The 22,783-nt window shown below is 45.3% G+C and overlaps 1 protein-coding gene across 1 annotated transcript in view; it reads left to right on the forward strand.

Moving 5' to 3' along the window:
• The window catches only part of ESRRG (estrogen related receptor gamma), a 208,121-nt gene that overhangs the window by 67,383 nt on the left and 117,955 nt on the right, over positions 1 to 22,783 (forward strand). Inside the window, exon 3 of the mRNA XM_036277516.1 lies at positions 4,316 to 4,432. Within this exon, the coding sequence (XP_036133409.1) occupies positions 4,316 to 4,432 (117 nt within the window). The remainder of the gene's footprint in view (positions 1 to 4,315; positions 4,433 to 22,783) is intronic.

The raw sequence follows: 22,783 nt of genomic DNA on the forward strand, positions 1-22,783 counted from the left end.
CCTGCATCTGTCTGTCCCAGCCCAGCACAGGTCACGAAATTCCAGGCTCAGTGATGAGCAGGGGGGTGGGGAGGGTGTTCAGCGATGATTAAGACAGTTCCTCCTTCAAGAATTCCTTCAAAGGCACCCAGAGAAAGGTCCCTGTCTTGACATTCTCTCTTTGTCACTGAAGAACCCTGAAATGTAACCACGAGAAAGGCAACGAGAATGGTTCTTTGAATGCGGTCTAAAAGTCTCCTGTGGCAATTTGACAATTCCATTTTTTGAAGGAATTTTAAAATCTTTACACAGTCATTCATAGAAGAGCCATTCATAGATTTAGTTACCATTATTGAATCACTCCTAACTGTGTTCCCCAACGTGGCTACAGTTCTGACAGTGCCAGAATAAATAAATGTAATGAATAAATATTTATTCTGTAATGAATAAATAAATAAATAAATATTATAATTAGATAAAAATTAAATAACTCATCTATCTGTATTTTATATTTTCTTTTTTAAAATTCTTATCCTATTCATATCAAGATGCATTTTGATTTATTTTTTTTAAACCTTTTACTCTTTTTTAAAAAAAAATTTTTTTTTTCTTTATTGATTTTTAGAGAGAAGAAGGGAGAGGGAGAGAGATAGAAACATCGATGAGAGAGAACATCGATTGGCCGCCTACTGCATGCCCCTTACTGGGGATCGGGCCCACAACCTGGCATGTGCCCTGACTGGGAATCAAAGTGGCGACCTCTTGGTGCAGGGTCGACGCTCAACCACTGAGCCACACCGGCTGGACACATTTTTATTTCCTTTAAAGCCTCTTATAAATTTTTTTTTTCTTTTTACCCTATACTCCCCAGGAACTTTAGTATTGTATTCTTGTTTTATTTCTCGCTAATCTCTCCCTGTTTGCCATGAATTTCCATTTTTGTCGAAGCCACTTTCCAAGGTTTTGGGAAATGAACTCAATTTTCTCCTACGCGTTCTGATTTGGGGGATGGTTTTTCCTAGAGTCCGCAGTATCACTTTCTAATAGGATACGCAGCTCATTTGACCTTGCAGACATGACTGCATTGCCCAGCACTGTAGTTGCTGTTCATAAAAATGACCTTGAGCCATCAAGAAAAGACTAAGTTATCCGAAGGGTGTCCCTTTGCTTATGTGGTACTTTCTCGTGGAAGATTTCTGTGCTGCCTGTGAAGTGGTCCTTGTCTCCGGGACTTGACCACCAGATGGGCGAGAGGCCTGGGGAATGGTCTAACAGACTGTGGCCGGTCTGGGTATGATGAGAGGACCCGACAAGATAGGAGAACCAAGACATCGTGTTCCGCTGGGATGGGCTGAGACATTTTCATGACAGAGTTGACAGACATTCGAGTTGAACATTGAGACTTACAAGTCGTGTTCAGAAGGAAAGAGGGGCCCAGCTAGCTCGTTCTCGGAGGGCAGCCTGAAAGACAGAGCCAAAAAGCATAAATCAAGTTGGCTGCACCGGGAAGTTCACGTGAGACAATAATTGTTATGTCGCTGGGAAATCAGATGAGCATTGGATGGGCGGGGACTTTGTTGGCAAGTCTCGTATTATATATTTAACCTAGGAGGCCAGAGGAATCTATTGACTTCTAAAAAAATTAGGGTGGTGAGTGATCAAAGCAGTCGTAGGAACAGGACTCTGATAGAGGTATGCAGCATGGATTAGATGGGGACCCAATGGAGGCAAAATGCCCAGTTTGGATCGCTGATGATAACGATGAGCTCACACACGCTTGATCTAGGTTCCGGTCGGAAGTGTTGCCATTGTGAAGGATGAGGGTATACTTTCCAAAGCGAAAGAGGAATGAGCTTGAAAGGAAAGAGAATCCTTTGGAGAGTGGGGGAGGGGGGCAGATGGTAGATCATTCCAGGAGAAGTTTCCAACACGGACTGGCGCTCATACCTCGGTACTGGAAAATGAGCACAGTTTGTCTTCATCCCGACTGTTCAGGCATTGAAAAGGAAAGAAATGCTGTTTGGAAACTTTCTTTTTTTCTTTTCCTTTCTCACTAGTTCTTGTTGAGCTCTACCTAAGAAAGCAGATTTGTTTTTGTTTTGTTTTGTGTTGTTTTTAACAAGGATAGGAAGGGCCATGAGGATGAAAGGTAGTAACTACTAATTAACCCCTAGGAAATAACTTGCAACACTCTCTTGATGCCAAATAAATTTTCAGTGATGGTGAAAGAAACTCTGCAGTGAGCAACGGTTTATTTATAGTTCATATTCTAAATCCCTTTATTCTCAGACATGACCCGGCCAGTCTGGTTCCTTGTACGTACCCTTGATTTTCTTTGACTGTAGCATCAGTGGTATTTCTGAAGACGGTGATGGGGTCTGTTTCTGTGGATGCAATTATATTACTCTTATTACTTAACCTCTTAGGTAAAAAAAAAAGTAGTGGCTTTTATTATTATAAATACTCTGAATTAGAATGCTAATTTAGTCAGACTATTTGGATAGGCTTATCTCAAGCTATAATGCACCCCTCTCTTTTCAAGTCATGCATACTGAACCAATTTTCAGTGGTTAGACGTGGTTAGGTATTACTTCCTGTTGAATTAGCAGTGGCTGAGGATTTGAGCCTGTACAATCCTGCAATCCACTAATGTGATATTTACTGAGGAGACATCAGTCTGGAGAAAGGTAGTCAATATAAATCAGTGTTTACAAAGTGTGATTAACTCTGAAATATTTCATCAATGCCGCGGTCCCAGGCAGACTCCATGCTAATTACTAGACTCTGCGCATGTTTCCGGGGACTCGGACAGACCCTGGGCATTGCCAACACGGAGCAGCAAAATTGCAATTATGCTCGGACCGTCTCTGATGACAATTTATGCATTTGGTGTGATGACCTCCCCCTTCCCAAGAGGGCAATAAACAGAATGCATTTTCATTAAGATACTGATGCACTTAATCACAAGGGGAAAGGGTTAGGAAGGAGCAGAAGACCTTCCAGGGCTATGTGACCGAGTTGATGGGGAGAGAGGCTCGATTTTAAAGGCAGCTTCTTTACAAAGCTGTAGGCAGGACCGGGCACTTCCCCTACGCGGCCCTTGCCACTAATTGATTAAAAAAAAAAATTTCAAGATCCAGTTGGGATCTTCTGCTTGCGTGTCATTTCAAATGCGGGGGTCCGACTGCGAGGGATGAACCTCTCCCATGAAATGCAATTTCATCGCGGTGTATTCTTACTTCTAACACTTCGACGGGGCTGGCGTCTTTGGATTTCATTACGCACGTGGTATCACAAGCATGACGACGGTGGTGACGACGACGACGATGATGATGATGGCGACCAACACTATGTAGCAATAGGAAGCGTTTACCGGGTTCTTCTGGGGGACTGTGGTTAGCGTCACTTCAGTCATTGCTCTGTAGAAGCTTCCTGTGAGGACCCAAATTAGCCTGCTGATACTTTACATCAGAAAGAAAGTAAACCTGAAGCATCCCAGCATTCGCACCAAACGCAATCCAGCGTGAGCTAAAGGACATGTATGCACACGCATGGACAGGGACAGTAGTGTGGGGAAGGCCAAGGGGGAGCGAGGCGGGGAGGGGGAGAAGTGGGGGACACCTGCAATTGCGTCAACATGAAAAGTCTTTAATAAAAATAATAAAAGAAAAGAAATCTAGGCTTGATGATATAAGAAGACAGTTTTGAGTTTTGTAGTGTTTTGGAAATAATCCGCCTCGAAATTTCTTTCAGATCCAAAGACCCAGGGAGACTGGGCCATGGCCTGGGTGAACCACGCATCCTGGTTTAAAGGCTAATTTTATTTTTTTATCCTCACCCGAGGACATGTTTGCATTTATCTTCAGATAGAGCAGGAGGGAAAGAGGGAGGAAGAGAGAGAGAGAAACATTGATGTGAGAGAGACACATCGAGTGGCTGTCACCCACACAACCCCAACCAGGGCTGGGGACAAACTGCAACCGAGATACGTGCCCTTGGCGGGAACCGAACACAGAACTCTCCGGTTCACGGGCCGACGCTCTAACCACTGAGCCAAACCGGCCAGGGCTTAAAGGCTAACTTTAAAGGGAATTTTTTTTAAAGAACTTTCACCAGAAAACTTATCATTGCTCAGTGCATCTCCACGGGTGTGGCAGACCATCCAGCCTCATGACACTTGTCACGTCTTCATGAAGCCCATGTGTCCCCTCCTTTTTTTTGTTTTTTTTTTCCGAAAGTAGGGGCAGGAATCACAGGGTCGGCCTTGCCTTTGGGAGGCCGCGGTTGCCGGGTCTGGCCCATCTCACAGTCCCTTTCCTTCCACCCTGTGTTCCAGGTAACATCGAATACAGCTGTCCTGCTACGAACGAATGCGAAATCACAAAGCGTCGGCGCAAATCCTGCCAAGCGTGCCGCTTCATGAAGTGTTTAAAAGTGGGCATGCTGAAGGAAGGTAAGGCCCCTTGCCAGCTTCGGCTGGGAGCAGGGTGGGGTGCCAAGGGATTGCGACACTGTTAGAGGAACCAGGAAGAGATGGGGTCCCAGCAGGTACCCTACACCTGAGGGCGGCCTGCCCCTCCTTTCTCTGACCTTCCCGTGGCTAACCGGTCGGTCCCCAGGAAGGGGCCGGGTAGGGCTCAGCTGATGTGCGGCTCCACCCACCAGGTACGTTCGGCCCTTGGGCTTCTTTCCATCCTTCTGACTTCCAGAGGCAGAGAATGAAGAACAACCAGGAGGCTACTGCTACTGTCTGTCTGCATTTCTTCCCTGGACTAGGTTCACAGAGCGATTTCCTCCCGCTTTTCCTGAAGTATCACTGACGAAGTATATGTTTAATGTGCATGAATTGGTGTTTTGATATATATGTATTTTTAAAACAGTAGCTACCGTGTAGGTAATGAACACATCCCTCACTTCATAGAGTTATCATTTCCTTTCTGCTTAATTAATCTTAGATTTAAAGCACTCTTTATTCTCTTCTAATCTTACCTTTTGGATTGATTTTTCTATCATAAAGAGCGTGTAATAATGATATTAAAATTGTTGCTCTCTCAATTGGGGGGGGTGTCACAGCAACAAACGTAAAATAATAAGCATGAGTGTGTATTCTGAGCTAAAGAGATTGGCCTGGCTCCCGCCGCTGGGGCTGGAAGCAGGCATTCAGATTCTAAAATTCACTCCGCTCCACCCATATCAACGGTCCTGGAATATTTGTGTATCTCAGCATATATGGTGAAACCAACATTTTAGCTCCGAGACAAATACCTTTTCTTTTTTTTTGGAAGCCCTAGATTTAGCTTTTTTTTTTTTTTTTTTTAAAGTGTATCTTTGTTCATGCCTGTGCCTCATAAATGTGCATTTGACATACTGCGTTTAGGTTATTCGATCTCCTTCTCTTCAGAAAACTCTCCAGAATTTAGAAAAAATATGATAATTTTATAAAGTAGCAAAATGAAAATGTGGTCCCTGGCGTTTGCAAGAAGGTTTGGCTGCTTCCCTATTGAAACATGTGGCTGCCGTGTAGCCTTTGACTGTGCCCTGTGCCCGGGGCTGGCTCTTGGGGTTCGTCTGTGCTGTTGGTCCTGGAGCTGACTGGCTTTTAACTTCCCGATGGAAAGGGGTCCAAGTCTGCGCCCCAAGAACGAGTCAGAGCTTCAGTTAGGTGTGGTGTTACCAACCTCAGCACTTTGCCTGGTTTGTTTCCGTCCAAGATTTTTACTGTGAACAGTTTGTTTGATAGGAAGGTTAAGCGGATCAGATCAGATCTGAGGAAGTGGGGTTCATGCCATTTCTCTGCTGCTTGTCCACCCGTAACAGACGCCTTCCTCGGTAGGAGCTCAGAAGTCTCTCTCAAATTCTTCCTCTTCTCTTCAGCTGGAAAACAGCTGTAAAAAAACAAGTGTATGGGGGAGAGATCAACCACAGAACTTATATGCATGTGTGCATGAACACTGGACATGGACAACAAAGCTGGGGGCAGGGCAGGGAGGGAGGGGGAGGGGGAATCAGTGGGGGGAAAAGGAGAAACATCTGTAACAAAAATAAATTATTTAAAAAAACAAAAACAAGTGTAGCCCTGGCCAGTTTGCTCAATGGTTAGAGTGTCTGTGGACCAAAGATTCAAAGGTACCATACCGGTCAAGGGCATGTACTTTGGTTGCGATTCGTCCCTGGCTCTGGTCGGGGTCGTGCGGGAGGCAACTAGTCGATGTGTCCCTCTCACATCGATGTTTCTCTCTCCCTCTCTCCCCCACTCTATCTGAAGATAAATGGAAAAAAAAAAAAAAAGTCCTCCAGTGAGGATAAAACTAACAAAAACAAAAACCAAGTGTATAACTTTATAATTAAACCCTTCAGAAAAGATGACCAAAATATATTGCCAAGTAAAAAAAATTAAAATAAACAAATGATCTATTAGTATGATGTAATTGATCTGATTATATTTTATATAAAATTATATTAAATTTTTTTATTTAAATGTATATTTTAATATGAATTATTAAAATATATAGAGAGAGCCCTGGCTGGTTTGGCTCAGCAGTTAGAGCGTCGGCCTGTGGTCCAGAGAGACCCGGGTTCAGTTCCCACTAGGGGCGCGTACCTCAGTTGCAGTTTGTCCCCGGCCCTGGTTGGTCGTGTGGGTGGCAGCCACTCGATGTGTCCCTTTCACATCGATGTTTCTCTCTCTCTCTCTCCCTCTCACTCTATCTGAACAAAAAATGGAAAAATGTCCTCAGGTGAGGATATATATATATATATATATATATATATATAGAGAGAGAGAGAGAGAGAGAGAGAGAGAGAGAGGGGAAGAGAGAGAGAGGAGAAAAATTGGTAAAAGTTGATGGATACTTCAACAGCAGTAGGTGGTAGTGTTACACTCTTGAATAAAAAGGATTGGGGAATATGTACTCTCTTTCACTGTCTATATAGCCTTTGGTCCTGTCAGGATTTTTCACAGTTAACATGTTTTACATTAATAATCTATTTGCTGACTCTTCACTAAGCTTCTCCCGGGTGCCAGGCACTGTCCTAGGCTCCAGTGACGGAACAGGGGAGAAGACAGGCAGATGTCTCTGGCTGGAGACAGCTCCTGTGCAAACACCCAGAGGACAGTTGTGCAAAGGAGAACATCCAAGTGCAAGCCCAGTGGTAAGGACCCCGCCCACAGGGCAAAGGGCTCTCCTTAGGATGGTGGCAATAGCGTGCTTTTCTTTTGAGTTGAAAAACATCATCTTCATTCGATAGGTTTTAATTGCCTTAAAACCCATATCCGTGTAAGAAACAAAACCTAATTCAGCATATCAAGGTAAACGACGGACAGTTAATGTTTGTTTTTATTGTGTCATTTCTTTGAGGTGTAGACACCAATACAAAAGTATGCTCGTTTCAAAAGGCTTATTTAAGAGGTAGGAGCTGAGCCTGGCTGGTGTGGCTCAGTGGATTGAGCATCATCCCGTGGACTGAAAGGTTCCAGTTCAAGTCAGGGCACATGCCCTGGTTGTGGGCTCCATCCCCAGTAGGGGGCGTGCAGGAGGCAGCAAGTCGATATTTCTCTCGCGTCAATGTTTCTCTCTCTCTCTCCCTTCCTCTTTCTCTAAATAATCAATAAAAACATATTTTTCAAAAAGAGGGGGGAGTCGAGAAATCCTTCATTTCTAAAAGGAAATCAATTTTTAAAATAAATGTTATAAAAGTAATATATTCATGAACAAGCTTTGCATCAATGTGTTCTAGGTTTCGACTTGATTTCCCGAATCCGGGGTGCATTGAGATATGCCTCCATTCTCAGGCAGATAGACCCTCTTTGATCAGTTTGATTTTACTACTATCATTTTTGCGGCCGTGTGCTCTTCCAGGTTTAAGGAGGAAGTAGGAAAAAAAAAAAATGTTTCCCCTAAATAATGTTCCCCCTTGTGGCTTCTGAGCAGGAGCAACCTTGAAGGGTGTTTAGAGTAACTGAAGAGCTGTGAACACTGTTTAATTAAACGTTGTTGGTGAAAGGTGATGGGGCTGATGCTCACCTCAAACCTCTTCAGATGCTGTGATCAAGCCTTTCAAGGGTCTGTTTTCAGCGAAACTGCTGCTCGGCTGATCTATTCATGTACTAATTACTTTTCCTCCACCCCTCCTGCCCACTTTGATGGGCAAATACCCGTTCTCCAAGGCCCTTGCCCCAAAGAGAAAGGATAGGATGGTTATGAGTCAACATAGAATGTTCTTTTTCTTTTGTACTTAAAAACACGCAGTGACACACAGCATTACACCCCGCATATAAATGCAGAATTACACCCGGCCATCTCCTTGGCTCAACAGTCTCCTCTCAGCCCGGAGAGAATGATGCCGTCTTAAATGTATCTTTATGGATGGAGAGGGATTTCAGTCCACGCAGTATGTCAGAGATCATGATGTAGTAAATCTATTCAAATGTAAACCTGTTCAATTCAATTACCAGTCCATAATAAAATTTGCCGCTACAACCCCTGTGTTGGCCACAGCAGTCCATACAGGCCGATGGCACAGCGGGTCTGGAAATTGACAGACCAAATCTATTTAAACAAAAAACAACATTAGTTCTAGACTCTGAAATGCAATCAGATTTCAGCAGCTTTGATGGGGACCGTCTCTCCTTTAACAGGTATTTTGAGTCCACTAGCCAGATGCGTTCCTGAGGAAAAGGACGTTTTTATTAAAAGGGCGGTGTATGGAGGAACATGAGACTTTCACTCTTTGAAAAATAAGAAGCTTCAGTTTTCCCGATCGCTGTTTCTGCTAACGATGTGGTGCGCAAAAATGGCTTAGTGGGCGACCAGTTCCAGCCATAGACACTGTTTATCATTCAGTTCTCATCAGATGTGTCTTTCCAAGAGCCAGCACCAGAATGGTATCTGAATGAATGACATTTGATTTTAAGGTCAGAGTTTTTGAGTCAAAAAATTGTTACCAGCTGAAGCAGCGAAACAATTGCGTGGAGGGACAGCCAAGGCTACAATATAACGAAACTTCCAGAACTTACACTTAAAAAATGATAGTTGCTTCAAATCTGAGTGTTTACACCAATCCGCCTCCTGAAAAAAAGCCCCCATTTCTTGTTCTATGTTGCTGGTAAGCCTCAGAATGATGGGCCGGCATTATTTTTTCGGAATCATCCCCCACTCTATGTCAGCGAAAACCCATCTGTTACGAGATATCTGGCCTCAACATCCGCCTTTCATTTTTTGCAGGTATTGTTTATTTGAAGGGAAAAATAAGACCTAATCAAAGTGCACCTATAAATCTGGTCAAGATTTATTTTTATTTTGATCTCTCCCCTTGGTTATTTAAAGACGATTGCAGGGCTTACTGGGTCCGTCCGCTTTCTCTCTGTCAGTGGCAAACGGAGACATCTTATTGGGAAAGCAATAATTGTTTTATTTCGGTATAGAATTCACAGATCAAAGGACGAAGGGCTTTTTGCTGTTTGTTGCTGTGATGGGTTTCACCTTGGCAACTCAATTATTTTTTATTTTTATTTTTTGACTCTTGTAAATGAAGACAGGACACCACATTTATGCACAGTATGATATTCCTGCGTGCCCAAGTGTGGAGGACCAGCTGAGTCATTTCAGGCCAAAAAAGTGTAGTTTGCCTTAAAAAAAAAAAAAAAGGTTCCTTAATGTTTCTAAAAAATACATTTTTATTGATTTTTTAGAGAGAGAGAGAGAATGACAGAGAACATTGACTGGCCGCCTCCTGCATGCCCCCACTGGGGATTGGACCCACAACCTGGGCATGTGCCTTGACTGGGAATGGAACCGGTGACCTCTTGGTGCAGGGTCGATGCTCAACCATTGAGCCACACCGGCTGGGCTCCTTGATGTTTCTAATCCTTAGTGTCATCCTCAGTAAACTGATGATAGCAATAATAATGTTTGCCAATGAAGTGTTGGGAATATCTAGTAAGATACTATAGGTTAAGTGCTCATCATCCAGTGTGGCATAGAGGAAGGACCAGACCGACATTAGCTGTCATTGCTGGACACCGTAAGGGTCATGCGTTAAGGTCAGATGGACCTAGACTCAAGGCCTGCCTCCGCCACCTCCTGGTCATGTTATATAGCCTCGAAGACTCACTGGCTTTAGCCTATGGATTTGTCAATATGGGATTCATGATAGAACCTACCTGGTGAGGTTTCACTTGACACATCGTCTTAAATCCACTATGAGCTGCCAGTCTCTCTAGGGTGGAGGCCCTCATTGTTTGCCCTGCCTCCTAGATTAGTAGGTGGCCTGATGTTTGGGACATCTTTGGGAAAGAAATGATAGGAGTAAAGTGATGGTAGGTTCTCCTCTTCCTCCTCCTCAGAGGATTCTTTGTCCCGAGACACTATTTATGCTGAGCTGTCTCATCACAGTCCATAGGTCACTGCCTGTTTCTACTTTTCAGTCTAGAGAAGGCGTTCTCTGTGTGTGACCATGGATAAACACACACACACAAGACCCCCCGATTTGCAGTGGTTCAACGGAGCATTATTCGACTTGACGATGGTACAGAAATGATACACACTCACTAGAAATGGTACTTGGGATTTTGAGTGTTGATCTTTCCCCAGGCTGGTGACAGGCAGTGTGATGCTTTCTCGTGATGCTGGGCAGTGGCCAGGGGCTAGCTCCTGGTCAGGTCGACCACGATACCCTGTGGTGGAGGTCACTGCCTTAGGTAATCTGTCCAACGTGGGCTGGTGTAAGTGTTCTTCTGAGCACAGGTTTGGTGAGTGAGGCTAGGCTACCATACCCTGACTTTTTCAGGATGCAACCCCATCAGAAGTCGAGGAGCATTGGTTCATGGACAGCACAGGTTCCTTTGGCTACCATGACATCTCTCCAATCCGTTGTCTTGAGCCCCCAGGATATATTAAAAAAAAAATGGTCCCAGAACTGTTTTTGCTGCTCCCACATTTATATATGGCAGCTGGACCCGGAGTCCTCGGGGTTCACCTTAGCAGGAGTAGCAAAGAGCAACTTACTTGTCTAATTACCCTTCTGCCTCATGGCTTCCATTGTCAACAACATGGAGCATTTTCCAGGCAGGTTCTCTTTAAAAGTAAAAATAATAATAAAGCTACTCACGTCATTTAGTAGCAAGCGACTGTGTTTTTGATTACTTCAAGAACCTGCTTAATAAATTGATCCCAACAACAATATCTTTGGTAAAAACCTCCGAGGAAGACATTGCCAAGGTGAATTTTCTTTTCTTTTTCTCCCCTGAAGTTGACTATCATTATGTTGCCAAGTTGAAAACAGAAATTATCGGTGGGGAAATCTGGGTCCTTACTGCCTTCGCAAAGCAGAACAAAGGGAACGAGGAAGCTTTAATGGTATTCAAGGAAAATATTTCTGTGTTAGATGACAGTTAATAGAACTGCGCTGACCTCCCTGTATTCTTACACTCTCTGTTGTAATATTATCCTAAGAAGCTCCCTCATTAATGCAGAATATTAAACAAAACTCCCAAGTTGTAGTATAAGCAACAGCAGAGAGTGCCTTTTGCATGAGCTCTGTCTTGACACGGAGCCTTTGGGGAGTATATTTAAGGTGCCGCAAAGAAGTTATTTCATGTACAGATACCGGCTGGTGATGTTTTTTTTTTTTTCCTTGTCATGCTTTGTTGATATCAAATATCTCGAAATGAATAGCAAAGATTTTGCAGGTGAAAGTAATGACATAGTTTGGAGAGCTGATTAGGGGTTAGGCTATGTACATTTCTCTTTGGCTCATCGTTTCGGTGACCCCCCGGGGTGGGCGTTCCCCCATCATTTCCTAGAGGAAGCCGGGGCGGGGGTGCTTGGGGGAACTGTTACTTGCCGGGGTTCTCACAGGGATTGGAAGGATGGACACTGGACTTTGCAACAGGCTTGTGCTCTCTCTGTGTTTAATGTCGTTTCTGTTTGTGAACCGTAGGAATGTTCCATTATATAGTTGCTTGGGGTGCTTCCGAGGCTGTGGATACTGAGATACTGAGCTTTTAAGAGATTTCTTTTTTTTTTTTTTAATCCTCACCTGAAGATACTTTTTGCATTTAATCTTCAGATGGAAAGGGAGGGAGAGAGGGGGAAAGAAAGAGAGAAACATCGATGTGAGAGAGACACATTGACTGGCTGCCACCCGCACGACCCAACTGGGGCCGGGGACAAACTGCAACCGAGGTACGTGCCCTTAGCGGGAACCGAACCCCGGGTTTCTCAGGACCGCAGGCCGACACTCTAACCACTGAGCCAAACCGGCCAGGGCAGGACAATAGGTGTTTGCTCCTTCCCACCAGTGCACACCCACATCGATGCGACATTGATGTTGGTGACACCGTGTTTACATTTAACGTGAAGAAATTCTGGTAGACATGTGACTCAGGCTCATTCAATAGCGAGCATCCCGGGTGTATGACATTTCTGCATCATTCTTAACTTGTTAGTCGCCATTTTTGTTCAGACTCAACTCCACCCATGTTGTGTTGGTATCTTCCATGGTTTTGTTCATTCCTAAGTCGCCCTCGGATGAAACCAGCCCTGGTCATTTCTTCGGACTGTTCTGCATGCACTTCTGTGTCTTTCTCTCCTGGTAGGTTGTACAACCACCAACCAGTTTCCCTGAGGCAAGCTGTCTGCAAAGGAACAGGCCAGCTGGCTTGGCCAAGGTTGATCAATGATGAGAGGCAGGCCAGGTTCCAGGTTCACAAAAACCACTCAGCAGAGAGTAGGTCAGCGGCTTCCCCAAAGCCAATTAGCTGGCAGAAGTCTGAGGTGCCTGGTGCTAGCCAAATTCCCCGAGCCTGATGGTACCGGTGGGGAGTCCACCCTTGGGCTTCCTGGCAAGCCGGACCTCAGTGAATGGCAGATTGTGCGGTTTGAGAGCCAATGTGCCTTTGTGACCACTGGAGCAAATGTGAGGGACCCGCCACTTCCCTCAGCCATGGCACCCAGGTGGACTGCACAGCCCGGGTACCACAGGAAGGGATGCTGAGGTCCGATGCCTTTCAGCGGATTCTCCACATCACACGTCTGTTTTTACCTGACAGCGGAGATGCTTTGAAAGTCGACCTGAATCTGAACCACAACGTGGAAATGTTTGGGGAAGCAGAAAGCGTTGGGGACCTTTGGCAGGGGTGTAGGATTTCTGCAGTTTTACAGCCCCAGTTGTAACAAGCTCTTATTTTAGAGACGGCTGTGGTGATCAAGGGGACCCACGGCACACCCCGAAAGGTGGGTTTCTTAGCAGTGACCCTGAGTTAACGTGTTTGTCCAAAGATTACGTGAATCTAGAGGTCAGAATCCCTGCCCTGTTTTTCTCAACTATCCCATTTAATTATTATGTCTTTTTTTTTTTTTTGCAAAGGCTGCGTAATCATAACTGTAAGATGCCTGGGCTATTTCATGAGGGTTTTTAGGTATATCGGGGATGCGAGGAATTTACGGAATAGAATGTATTCGAATGTCCATTTCCTAGTTTAATTTAGCAGGTGTTTGTAGTTGGATCTGTGCTATTTCTCAGTGAGCATGGTACCTACCCCTCGGGAGGGTTAGTCCATTGGGCCTGGCCAGCTTCTTGATCTCAGCTCCTGTGTCTGCCTGAGCCCTTATTTATTGGCTTCTCCCTGGACTGTCCTGTTCATTCCCCAGCTGAACTTCTCTCTCACATAGAACTTTTTGGGACACACGACTTCCTCTTCCCCCTCTTCCCTTCCCCCTTTATAACAAACTTTTTGTTGTTGTTGTTCTAAAATTTCTTCCAAAAGCAGTGTCTTCCCAACGGTACCGAGTGGCCGTTTGGCGGTTCCCAGGCTTGCGACCTCCGTAATGACCCTCCCCGTGCCCCGTCCGCCCACACAGTCACCTCCCTGCTGGCTTCGACATTTATCTCCGGGGCTATTAGTTCTCTTCAGTATCAACATTATCATAATCATTAGTGTATTTGAAGCCAATTAAATGGCAATTGCTCTGACCTTAGCCAGCCTTAGGTTATTATCAATTCGTGCATAATTTGGAAATATTGGGAAGGAAAGTGGATTCTTGCCTCATGGTCTCGTCTGTGTGAACAGTTTTATCTATCGTTCAAGAAATACGCCCTGTTCTTTATAACATCTCTAGTTGGGGTCAGGTTAGTCGCCCCAGAGGAACTCTGTAGCTCCTTATGGATCCAGATGATGCATGTTCGTCAAGCCCATCTCTACACGTAGATTCATCCACCCTTTATCCATCCTCTGGGTGAATCCTTGTTGCCATGACTCCATACCACTCGCTTTGGCAGGGGCCAGCGATTAAACGCGACCGTGCCAGACAGCTGTCTGCTCCCATGGGGTTTGTCACCAGCCTCATCACTCGCCGTTATACAGATGTCGCCCCTTTCTGGATTTCACCGGCATTTATGTTGTTTCATACGATGGAGCATTGGAACTTCAAGTGTTCCACAGGGAAAAGGAGGCCGCAGCGATGCGGAGGTCAGATGGTCTGTGGCTGTGGATGGAGTCCTTGAAATGTGTCCACTACAGCGGAAGGATTGCGTTGTTGATTTCAGTGGAATGGTCCCCCGTGGCTGGATGGCGCAGAGGAGGAGGCTGGATTCAACCCGAACATTCTTACTTGCTGTGTTACCTTAAGCAAGTGACGTGGCACTTTTTAAGCCTGTCAAATGGGGGCTGCGGCTCGAAGTCCAGCAGAGGGTGGCTTGAAGGTTTAAATGAGATAATAGATGCCATGTTCTCACCACAGTGCCCAGTACACAACCAGCCCTCAGAAAAGATTGTGTTGGTATTACTGTGTCGTATTCTGTTAGTCACTAGTACGCCTCGCGGAAGAAAGCATAAACAACGTGAGAGCAGGGACTGTGTCTCATGTTTCAGTCCTAGCATAGTGATCACATCCATAGTAAGTGCTCATTAAAACATGACGTTTACTTTCTTTCGTTTTTAGCTTTTAGGTGCTATGCAAATTTCAACGCAGGGATAATTTTGTCACAACGATTTTAGACACAATTCAAGAGCTGTCATCATATATAAATGATACGTGTGTGACCATGATGGAATTGTGTTTCAGCAGTCATGTCGTGTTGGGTTTTTATTGAATCCCCTGCCCATGTCGCAGTCGGTGCATCCTGAGTGCCCCCCACAAAAGAAAAGAAAAAGAGAAATGACATAGTTTTGTTTTGTATCTCCCTTCTCCTTAGACATTGGCTACGTTGGTGAATAGAAACGAGAAAACTAAGGCCTCGTTTAAATAACTTGCATCAGTAGCTTGTTAGGATCAGACACCCAGTAAATGCTGAGACCAGGATTCAATCCGGACTTCGCAGACTCTGAGCCCGTATCCTGCGCTGGTCTGTTCCCGATGATGTCTCGTGGTGTTCCCTTTCATGAGTTAATGTCACCTGCTTCAAGGGGTGATCCGTTATTCCCGTCCCATGGAGACTACTGGTCTGTATGACTTACTTTTATGAGCCAAGAGACCTTTATTTCAGGGAGTGTCTGGTACTAGAGCTCTTAGCATTCCGGAGTCATCCCTCCCTGGCCATACTCCAAAACAACAGGGCCAGGCAAGAACTGGGGTGGCTTTCCATTTCTGTGAACATGGCTCTCTGCAGGGCCACCGCATGATTTCGTCAAGTTTGTGCGTAGAATGTTTCTATCTTTTCTCAGACACGGCTTGGATGTTGTAGCTGCTCACATCTCTGGGCCGCGCCCCTCCCGTGGAGACAATCAGAGGCTGCTGTGTGGCGGCAGGGACCGGAGCGTCTGTCCCCGAGAGGCAGCGCGGGTCATTGTCTGATTATTTCATTTTCAATTCGTGCCATCACGCCACGCTCCGCAGTCAACAGGTCCAGATTTGCGGTCTGTGAGCAAATGCATTTTCTCCACGATTCCGTGTAAGTCTGGAAGTCTCTCCAGGAGTCATTAATTAGGATCTGGAGGGGACAGTGGAGGAAAAGAAGAAAGCTTGGCTCACCGGTGACTAAGCGGACGGAACACAAATTCAATTCAAATGCCGTGCGCCTGAGACATGTTCGAGAATCTCCTGGTGATCTCACAAATCTCTCACTATTTGGTTATGTGCTCCATCAGTGAAAACCCATCAGGAGTTTTTGTTCAGGTGGAAAAAACAAAATCCCCTAGCTTTGGCCAGTAATTCTACTTCTATTTGAATGTCACTGAGGCACTGGCCCCTTGGGAAGTTCCCAAGCTTAGAAAGAGGGACTTCTTGGTTCCTGTCCTCTTTGACTCGCAGTCACAGAGTCCAACGAGCAGCCTCAGTGAGGGCATTGATTACGTGGAGCCCAGGCGGGGACAATGCTGTAGTCAGCTGAACCCTTAAACAGTCCTGGGAGACCAGAGTCGTTTGCACATCGGAAAACAGCTAATGGGGCCAGGGAAGCAGAGGTTAGCCGTGGGGTCTGCGCTCTGTCTCCTTCCCATCCCAGTGAGAGACATCACTGGTAAGAACTCTTGTAATGTGGAGTGCTAAGGCACCCGCACCTTATTATCATTATTATTATTGTTGCTATTATTATTTTACATTTGCTTTCCTTTTTTTCATCCTGGCTGGATATTTTACAGACATTCAGGCCTATGGGAAGTGGAAGGGAGGTTGTGACTTGTTAGTTTCTTCTCCTATTGCCAAAGTCTGTGAGGTAGCGTACTACCTTCCAAAGGCACGAGCTTGATGTATGTATTTGCTAAATGAAGGTAATGCATTGGGGCCCTGGCCGGTTTGGCTCAATGGTTAGAGCGTTGGCCTGTGGTTCAGAGAGACCCGGGTTCGGTTCCCACTAGGGGCATGTACCTCGGTTGCAGTTTGTCCCCGGCCCTGGTTGGTTGTGTGGGTGGCAGCCACTTGATGTGTCCCTTTCACATCGATGTTTCTCTCTCTCTCTCTCTCTCTCTCTTCCCCCCTCCCTCCCTCCCTCCCTCCCACTCTGCGTGAGCAAAAAGTGGAAAAATGTCCTCAGGTGAGGATAAAAAATAATAATAATAGTAAAAAAAAAAAAAAAAGATAATGCATTTGGAACTGTATTATAAACATACTGTTCTACCGAGTGCATTATTAAGGTCGTGGGATTTGCTAATAGTCTGGAGTTGCTGTTAGGTTGACAATTACTAGCAGGTTTCTTAATGTCTCTAGCCTCCGTTTTGTTTCTTTGTCTATAAAACAGTGATGGTAACAGCCATTCATATTCTACAGGCTGCTGTGAGGATCGAAAGGGAGGATGTGTTTAAAATACTTAGCACAATGCCAGTCCTCGGTAAACGTGAGCAGTTATTATTATCAGCGTGATTATTATTTGGTTGTCCAGGTGTTAGGACACGGCCTAGCGAAACCAATAACAGATCAGTTCTGCTTGGTCTCAGATGTCATCTTCCCGGAGTGTTCTCTCTCCCCTCCAAAATGACCGAGCGCGATGTTCGCAGCAGGCCAGGGTTGTCCTCGTGCCGCTGTGCTCCGTGACTCCCTGGGGTCAGAGGTCCCCAATCAAGCTCTGCGTGACTCCAGCCTAAGACCCTTTCCTGGGCTCATGAGAGCTGGAGGTGACAGGCAGGGTCAGCAGGACCTGCCAGAATTACAGAGGCCCCTCCGTGGGCTGTGGGGGACAGCAGGGAAGTCTGTCACGGACCAGAAACAAATGACCTTGACTCCATAGGATCACTTCTCATTCAGGTCATTGCTAACTTTTCCCCAGGTGTGTTCTGTGGCATCCACATGGATGCTGATGTGTTAATGCATTGTTCAGGATAAGTCAGATAGGAGTCAGGGGTACAGAAAGGGCTTCCCCCAGCCCTTTTTAATTCATTCGTTTATTATTTTTTCATTGATTGATTTTAGGGGGGGGGAAGGGAAGAGAGGGGGAGAGAGAGAAAAACATCAGTTTGTTGTTCCAACATTTATGCATTCCTTGTGTGTGCCTTGACGGGGAATCGAACCCGCAACCTTGGCTCATCGGGATGAGGCTCTGAACCAACTGAGATCCCCAGCCAGGGCTCCACCTAGAAGCGTTGACAAGTATGGATCCCTCAAACACTTGCTTTTGGTTTTAGGTTTGTGTGTTTTCAGGTCTAAGCAACTTGGGTTTAAAGTGGCTGTGATCACTTGGACCCTGCGGGGCCTTTTCGGCTGACTCAGGCTCCGCCTCCAGGCCCGTGTTTCTCCTGCAGGGACTGGATCTCCTAGGTTCTCCCCGGGGATGGACCGGAGATCCAACCAAGGTGACATCTCCGAGGTCTGTGTGGCGCCTGCCTGCTTTCATGCGGGTGTTGTCCCTTACAGCACGGTCTCTGAGCAGTGGGCCCAGTCCCGTAGTTCTGGGGTTGGAAGTTTTGTCCTAGAGAGAAAGAGAGAGCAGACGAGAGGGGGGAGGGCAGAGCAGGGAGGGGAAACAGAAGAAGGAAAATTACACTTACACAGTACAGACGACTTACTTCATTCTCTGCTTCTCTTAAAAACCTTGCTTTCCTCGAACACATTTTCTATTCCTTCTCTGTACATACGGTGGTGAACTGGCCGAATACTGATGAGGCCAGAACGCTGTTGGAAGCTCTCTCTCTCTGGGCTACTCACCCACACCCCGGGATCTTCTTGGACAAGGAGGGAGTGGGTCCCCCCCCACCCTCAGGTTGTCCCTTCCCTGAGTCGCATGGTTGTGTAAGAGTCCGTCTCCCCGCCGGGCAGTCTGGTGACTGTGGGGACGCCCTGCCCTGCCAGTGATTTCTGTACTGGCTTTTCTCTAATTAAAGTACTTGCTAGGAACGATTTTTAAGCACTGGAGCTTAATGAAGTTAGAAAAAGGATTTGGATACAGTTTGTGAAGACTTCAGATTGTTTGAGTTTTTTCTCCAGGGAGAGCTGGGAAGTCTGGAGGCAGTATGAATTACTGACAGTGGATTGCATTCTGTTCTTTCAAAAATTCCTCTTTTGGCGGTGCGTCGCTGAGAGAGCCCGCTGCCCTCTCTCCCCCCGCCCCCCTAAAAGAGGAAAGAATAAAGAACACTGTAACTCTTGCTTTGCAAAGTGGCTTCTTGGGAATTTACAAGTCTTTGAACACTGGTATCTAATTAAAGGGATGCCTGTGTCTTTAATTCTCATTGGCAGTTTTACCTCTGACCCCGCGGTATCTGGGGGTTGGAAGGAAAGTCACATTCATCCAAAATAACCTGAAGCTTGTACATGTAGATGCTCCCGCTCTTCACTGATGCCTGAACCTCTGATACCGGGCTGAGCAGGAAAACAGTGATCTGTGGAGATCTATGGAGTGAATTTATCTGTCCATCGGTGGTTTACTGCTGACCAGTCAAGTGCTGGCTAATACCTTCTGTTAGAGATCGGAGGAGCAGTAATTTGTCATCAATAGCTGTAATTAGCTTTATCTACCCTTTTAACCAATACCATAATCTTTGCCAGATTGTTATTGTTTGGGGCCATTGAGAGACATTCTGAAAAACTATTTTGCAGATGGATTTCAAAGCAGTCCAACCCTTTAGGGGATCCTTCCTTTCATCCATCCCTTCTTCGTCTCCCTCTCAGATATTCAAATGCCTTTGCAGAATAAAATGCCACGAAAGCGTGTCACGTATCTGAAAAATAATTAATATAATTGACAGGGATGTCGGTTTTCTGCTGAGGTGTGTTTCTTCTAATCCCACGGTGCGATCTTTAATATTGATCCAATTGTTAGGGAACTTTGTCACTCTCCACTTACGCTACCTGGGCTAAATATTTTCCGGACTGAAGATTCTTCACGACATCATATTTGCATCTGTAGCAGAAGAGTCTTTGGGCCAATGTGGGTTTACTCTGGTGCTGGGCCATGTGTACATGCCTTCGACATGTGCAAGGGGTCTGCGCCTGTATACGGCGCTTGCCTGGAGTTGGCAGTTTATTCACTGTGTACGTTGCATAGAAGATTGCAAGTGGCATATCAGAGTGTTGGAATCCAGGCAATAGGAGTTCGGCACTTAGAGTGTCCGGGTTGCACCTGGACTAGCTGGAGCTGCCAGTCCCTGCAGGCCCACTGAGAGCATCTGTCTCGCCAGCGCCCGGCTCATGCTGTCTCCTCTGCAGGCCCTCCGATTCTTCTGACTATGAGCATAAATCATCCACCTGTCAGGAGCTCTTGCTGCCTGGATTATGCAATGCGCCTGCCTTCATTTGGAGGTGGCGTGAGCAGGAGATGGCTGCAAATGGTTTGCATTCATTTTAATACCATCCCAGCATTGCTGTGGCTTTAATGAGGGGATTAGGGTGGTGACAATGACTTTCAGAGACAATGAAAGTCTTCGAGATTCTGGAATTTGCTTTGTGTGTTGGGGATGGCTTAGTTTGAGATTTCATTTTTTTTTTTTTTTTTTTTTAAATCCCAAATAAATCAATGGTTTAAACATTTAGGCAAAGGAGCCGGGTATTACACAAAGCCAGCTGCCTACAGCTCTATTTATTGGCTTCATAATAGTTCCCTCCAGCCGACGAACTTAAAATCAGTTGAATTTATTGCTGATCCTTAATTAGTTACTTTTATCTTCTTTCAGGGATTGGATTTACCCATATTGGGGAGGCACCGTCCTCCTCCCCCCCCCCCGCTTTTCCTCTTTGCTTCCTTTTCTTTCTCTGCAATTAAAAAACTAGAAGCTCTTCAATGATTTCAACTTTACTAATTGTTGGCTAGTAAAAGGTGAATCATGATTTAAAACAAAACAAAACCCTAAACCTCTGTCTTTTGTGTTCTGTATTTGAATCCTTGCTGTATATTTAGAATGACCTCTATTGCAAAGGTTGACTGAGTTCCCCCTCCCTCACTATGTCTTAATTTCTGATAAAACTCTCCAGTCATTCCAATTTTATATACACACACACACACACACACATAAAATATGTACAGAAACCTGAAATGATTATTTTCTTTCATTCATTGGCTCTTTGGCCTATGCAGACCTCAACCAAAATGAGACATCATTAGGACTGTATTTTTTTGAAATCAGGAGAATGAAAATTGCTGGGATGCCCTGTTTTCGAGCAGCAAAAGGACTTCTCAGTGCTGTCATCACATATAGAGACGCAAGTCACCAGAAGGTCAGAGGACTCAAGGACATATGGCTTTAAGAATGACACTCAGGCGCGTGCGCCATCGGCTACAGTCAGGGTGCTGAAGCACAAGCTTATATGTGTGTTGGTGCAGAGTCTCTTTGACAATGTTTGAGTATAGTTTAATACAGGAATGTTGATGAATTCAATCATATGATATACGGTGTGCTTTCTACATGAAATGTAAGTTGTTTTTGTTCAGTCGCAGAGCCTGACGTAAGGGAGGCATTGGATTTAAATGTCTGCATAGGTTTTCTTTCTTCAAAGCCCCCACAGCGCCTCCGTGGTGTTTGTATGTGTGTGAAGTTGGTGTTCTGGCACCTCAGGAGTGAGTGTGACCCCATTTCCAGAGAGCAGAGTGTTTCCCAGTTTCCGTGGGCACACACCTGAGTGAATTTTACTAAAATCTGATACACTAACTTTCAAGGAGAGTCACACTTTGACATTCTTTCCACGCAGTATGTGCACATATGTATCACATATGTACCCGTGTACATGTGTATTACATGCGTGTACACCGTATACACCCAATGCATGTACATGCATTTATATGCATACACAGTACATCTATATAACATGGGTTTTATATACACATATAATGCATGTACTTAGTATGTCCTGTGTATTTTATATACACATATATGTACCTGCATGTGTACTCCTGAGAAATACTGAATTCGGTTTTATATCAAGGCTGCCCACACTGAGGTTTTTGTCTACAGGGGGTGGATGGGGAGCAGAGTTACACAGGGCTCTAAGCAGTGGTTTTCAACCAGTGAGCTGCAAGAATTGTTAAAACATGTAATATCTGACTATTTAGTCAGGGACACTGACCTCTTTTCCCTTAGACTGTCAAATAAAAACATGACAACAGCCAACACAACAAGAGCCGTCCAGTGTGAATGCCCTGTCTTGAGCTAGACATATATATAGATCGTATAACAGGGTTGCATCTTATTGGTCATGTCACACAATGAGGTTGCATCTGATTGGTTCATTCTTGGTACTGAAATCCTTATATACAAGTATAAGCGCCTGATTTTTTGAAAAGTCATTTTGGAGCAAAGAGGGTAGGTAATTACCATTATTATTATTTTTTTGTCACAAACCAATCCAAGTTATACCCACTTTGTATGTCAGATCAGTAAAGAATATAATACAGGTTTGGGGTGTGCCACAGAATTTTAGTAACTCGCTTACACGTGCCATGAAATGAAAATGTTGAAAATCGCGGCTCTAGAGAACTTTTTATAAAATAATGCTTCATAACTGAAGAAAAACTAAATCCTCCCCTTAGCAACAGTGCTTGTTGGCTTCTCAGTGACACACGACGTCCTTTAACATGTTGACATGAGGTGAAAACGCAGTGTCCCCGTATTCAGCCACCAACATGACTTACCAAGGGAATGGAACCCTCCGACCTCGATCTGGGGGCTGCTTCTCCGCGGCGAGCACGTCACGGGGTCTCTGGTGCTCAGAGGAAGTGATGCTTTGGGGAGACAGTTCACACAGCCACTCCCCGTGGGGGTTTAGGGGGGGAAGCAATTGGCCTCAATGCATGAAGCCCACAGAACTGGATCCCACACTTGGAAGTTTCTTAGACAACTAGTAACAGGCTAGTCTCCCTCTCGTCTTGCTTGTTTTCTGGTGGGACTCAAGAACAACAACACGACCTCAGATTTCTCTCTGTCTGTCCCCCTTTTCCTCTGTGG

This window comes from Molossus molossus, unplaced genomic scaffold (assembly GCF_014108415.1).
Source record: "Molossus molossus isolate mMolMol1 unplaced genomic scaffold, mMolMol1.p scaffold_m16_p_23, whole genome shotgun sequence".
Classification (NCBI taxonomy): Eukaryota; Metazoa; Chordata; class Mammalia; order Chiroptera; family Molossidae; genus Molossus; species Molossus molossus.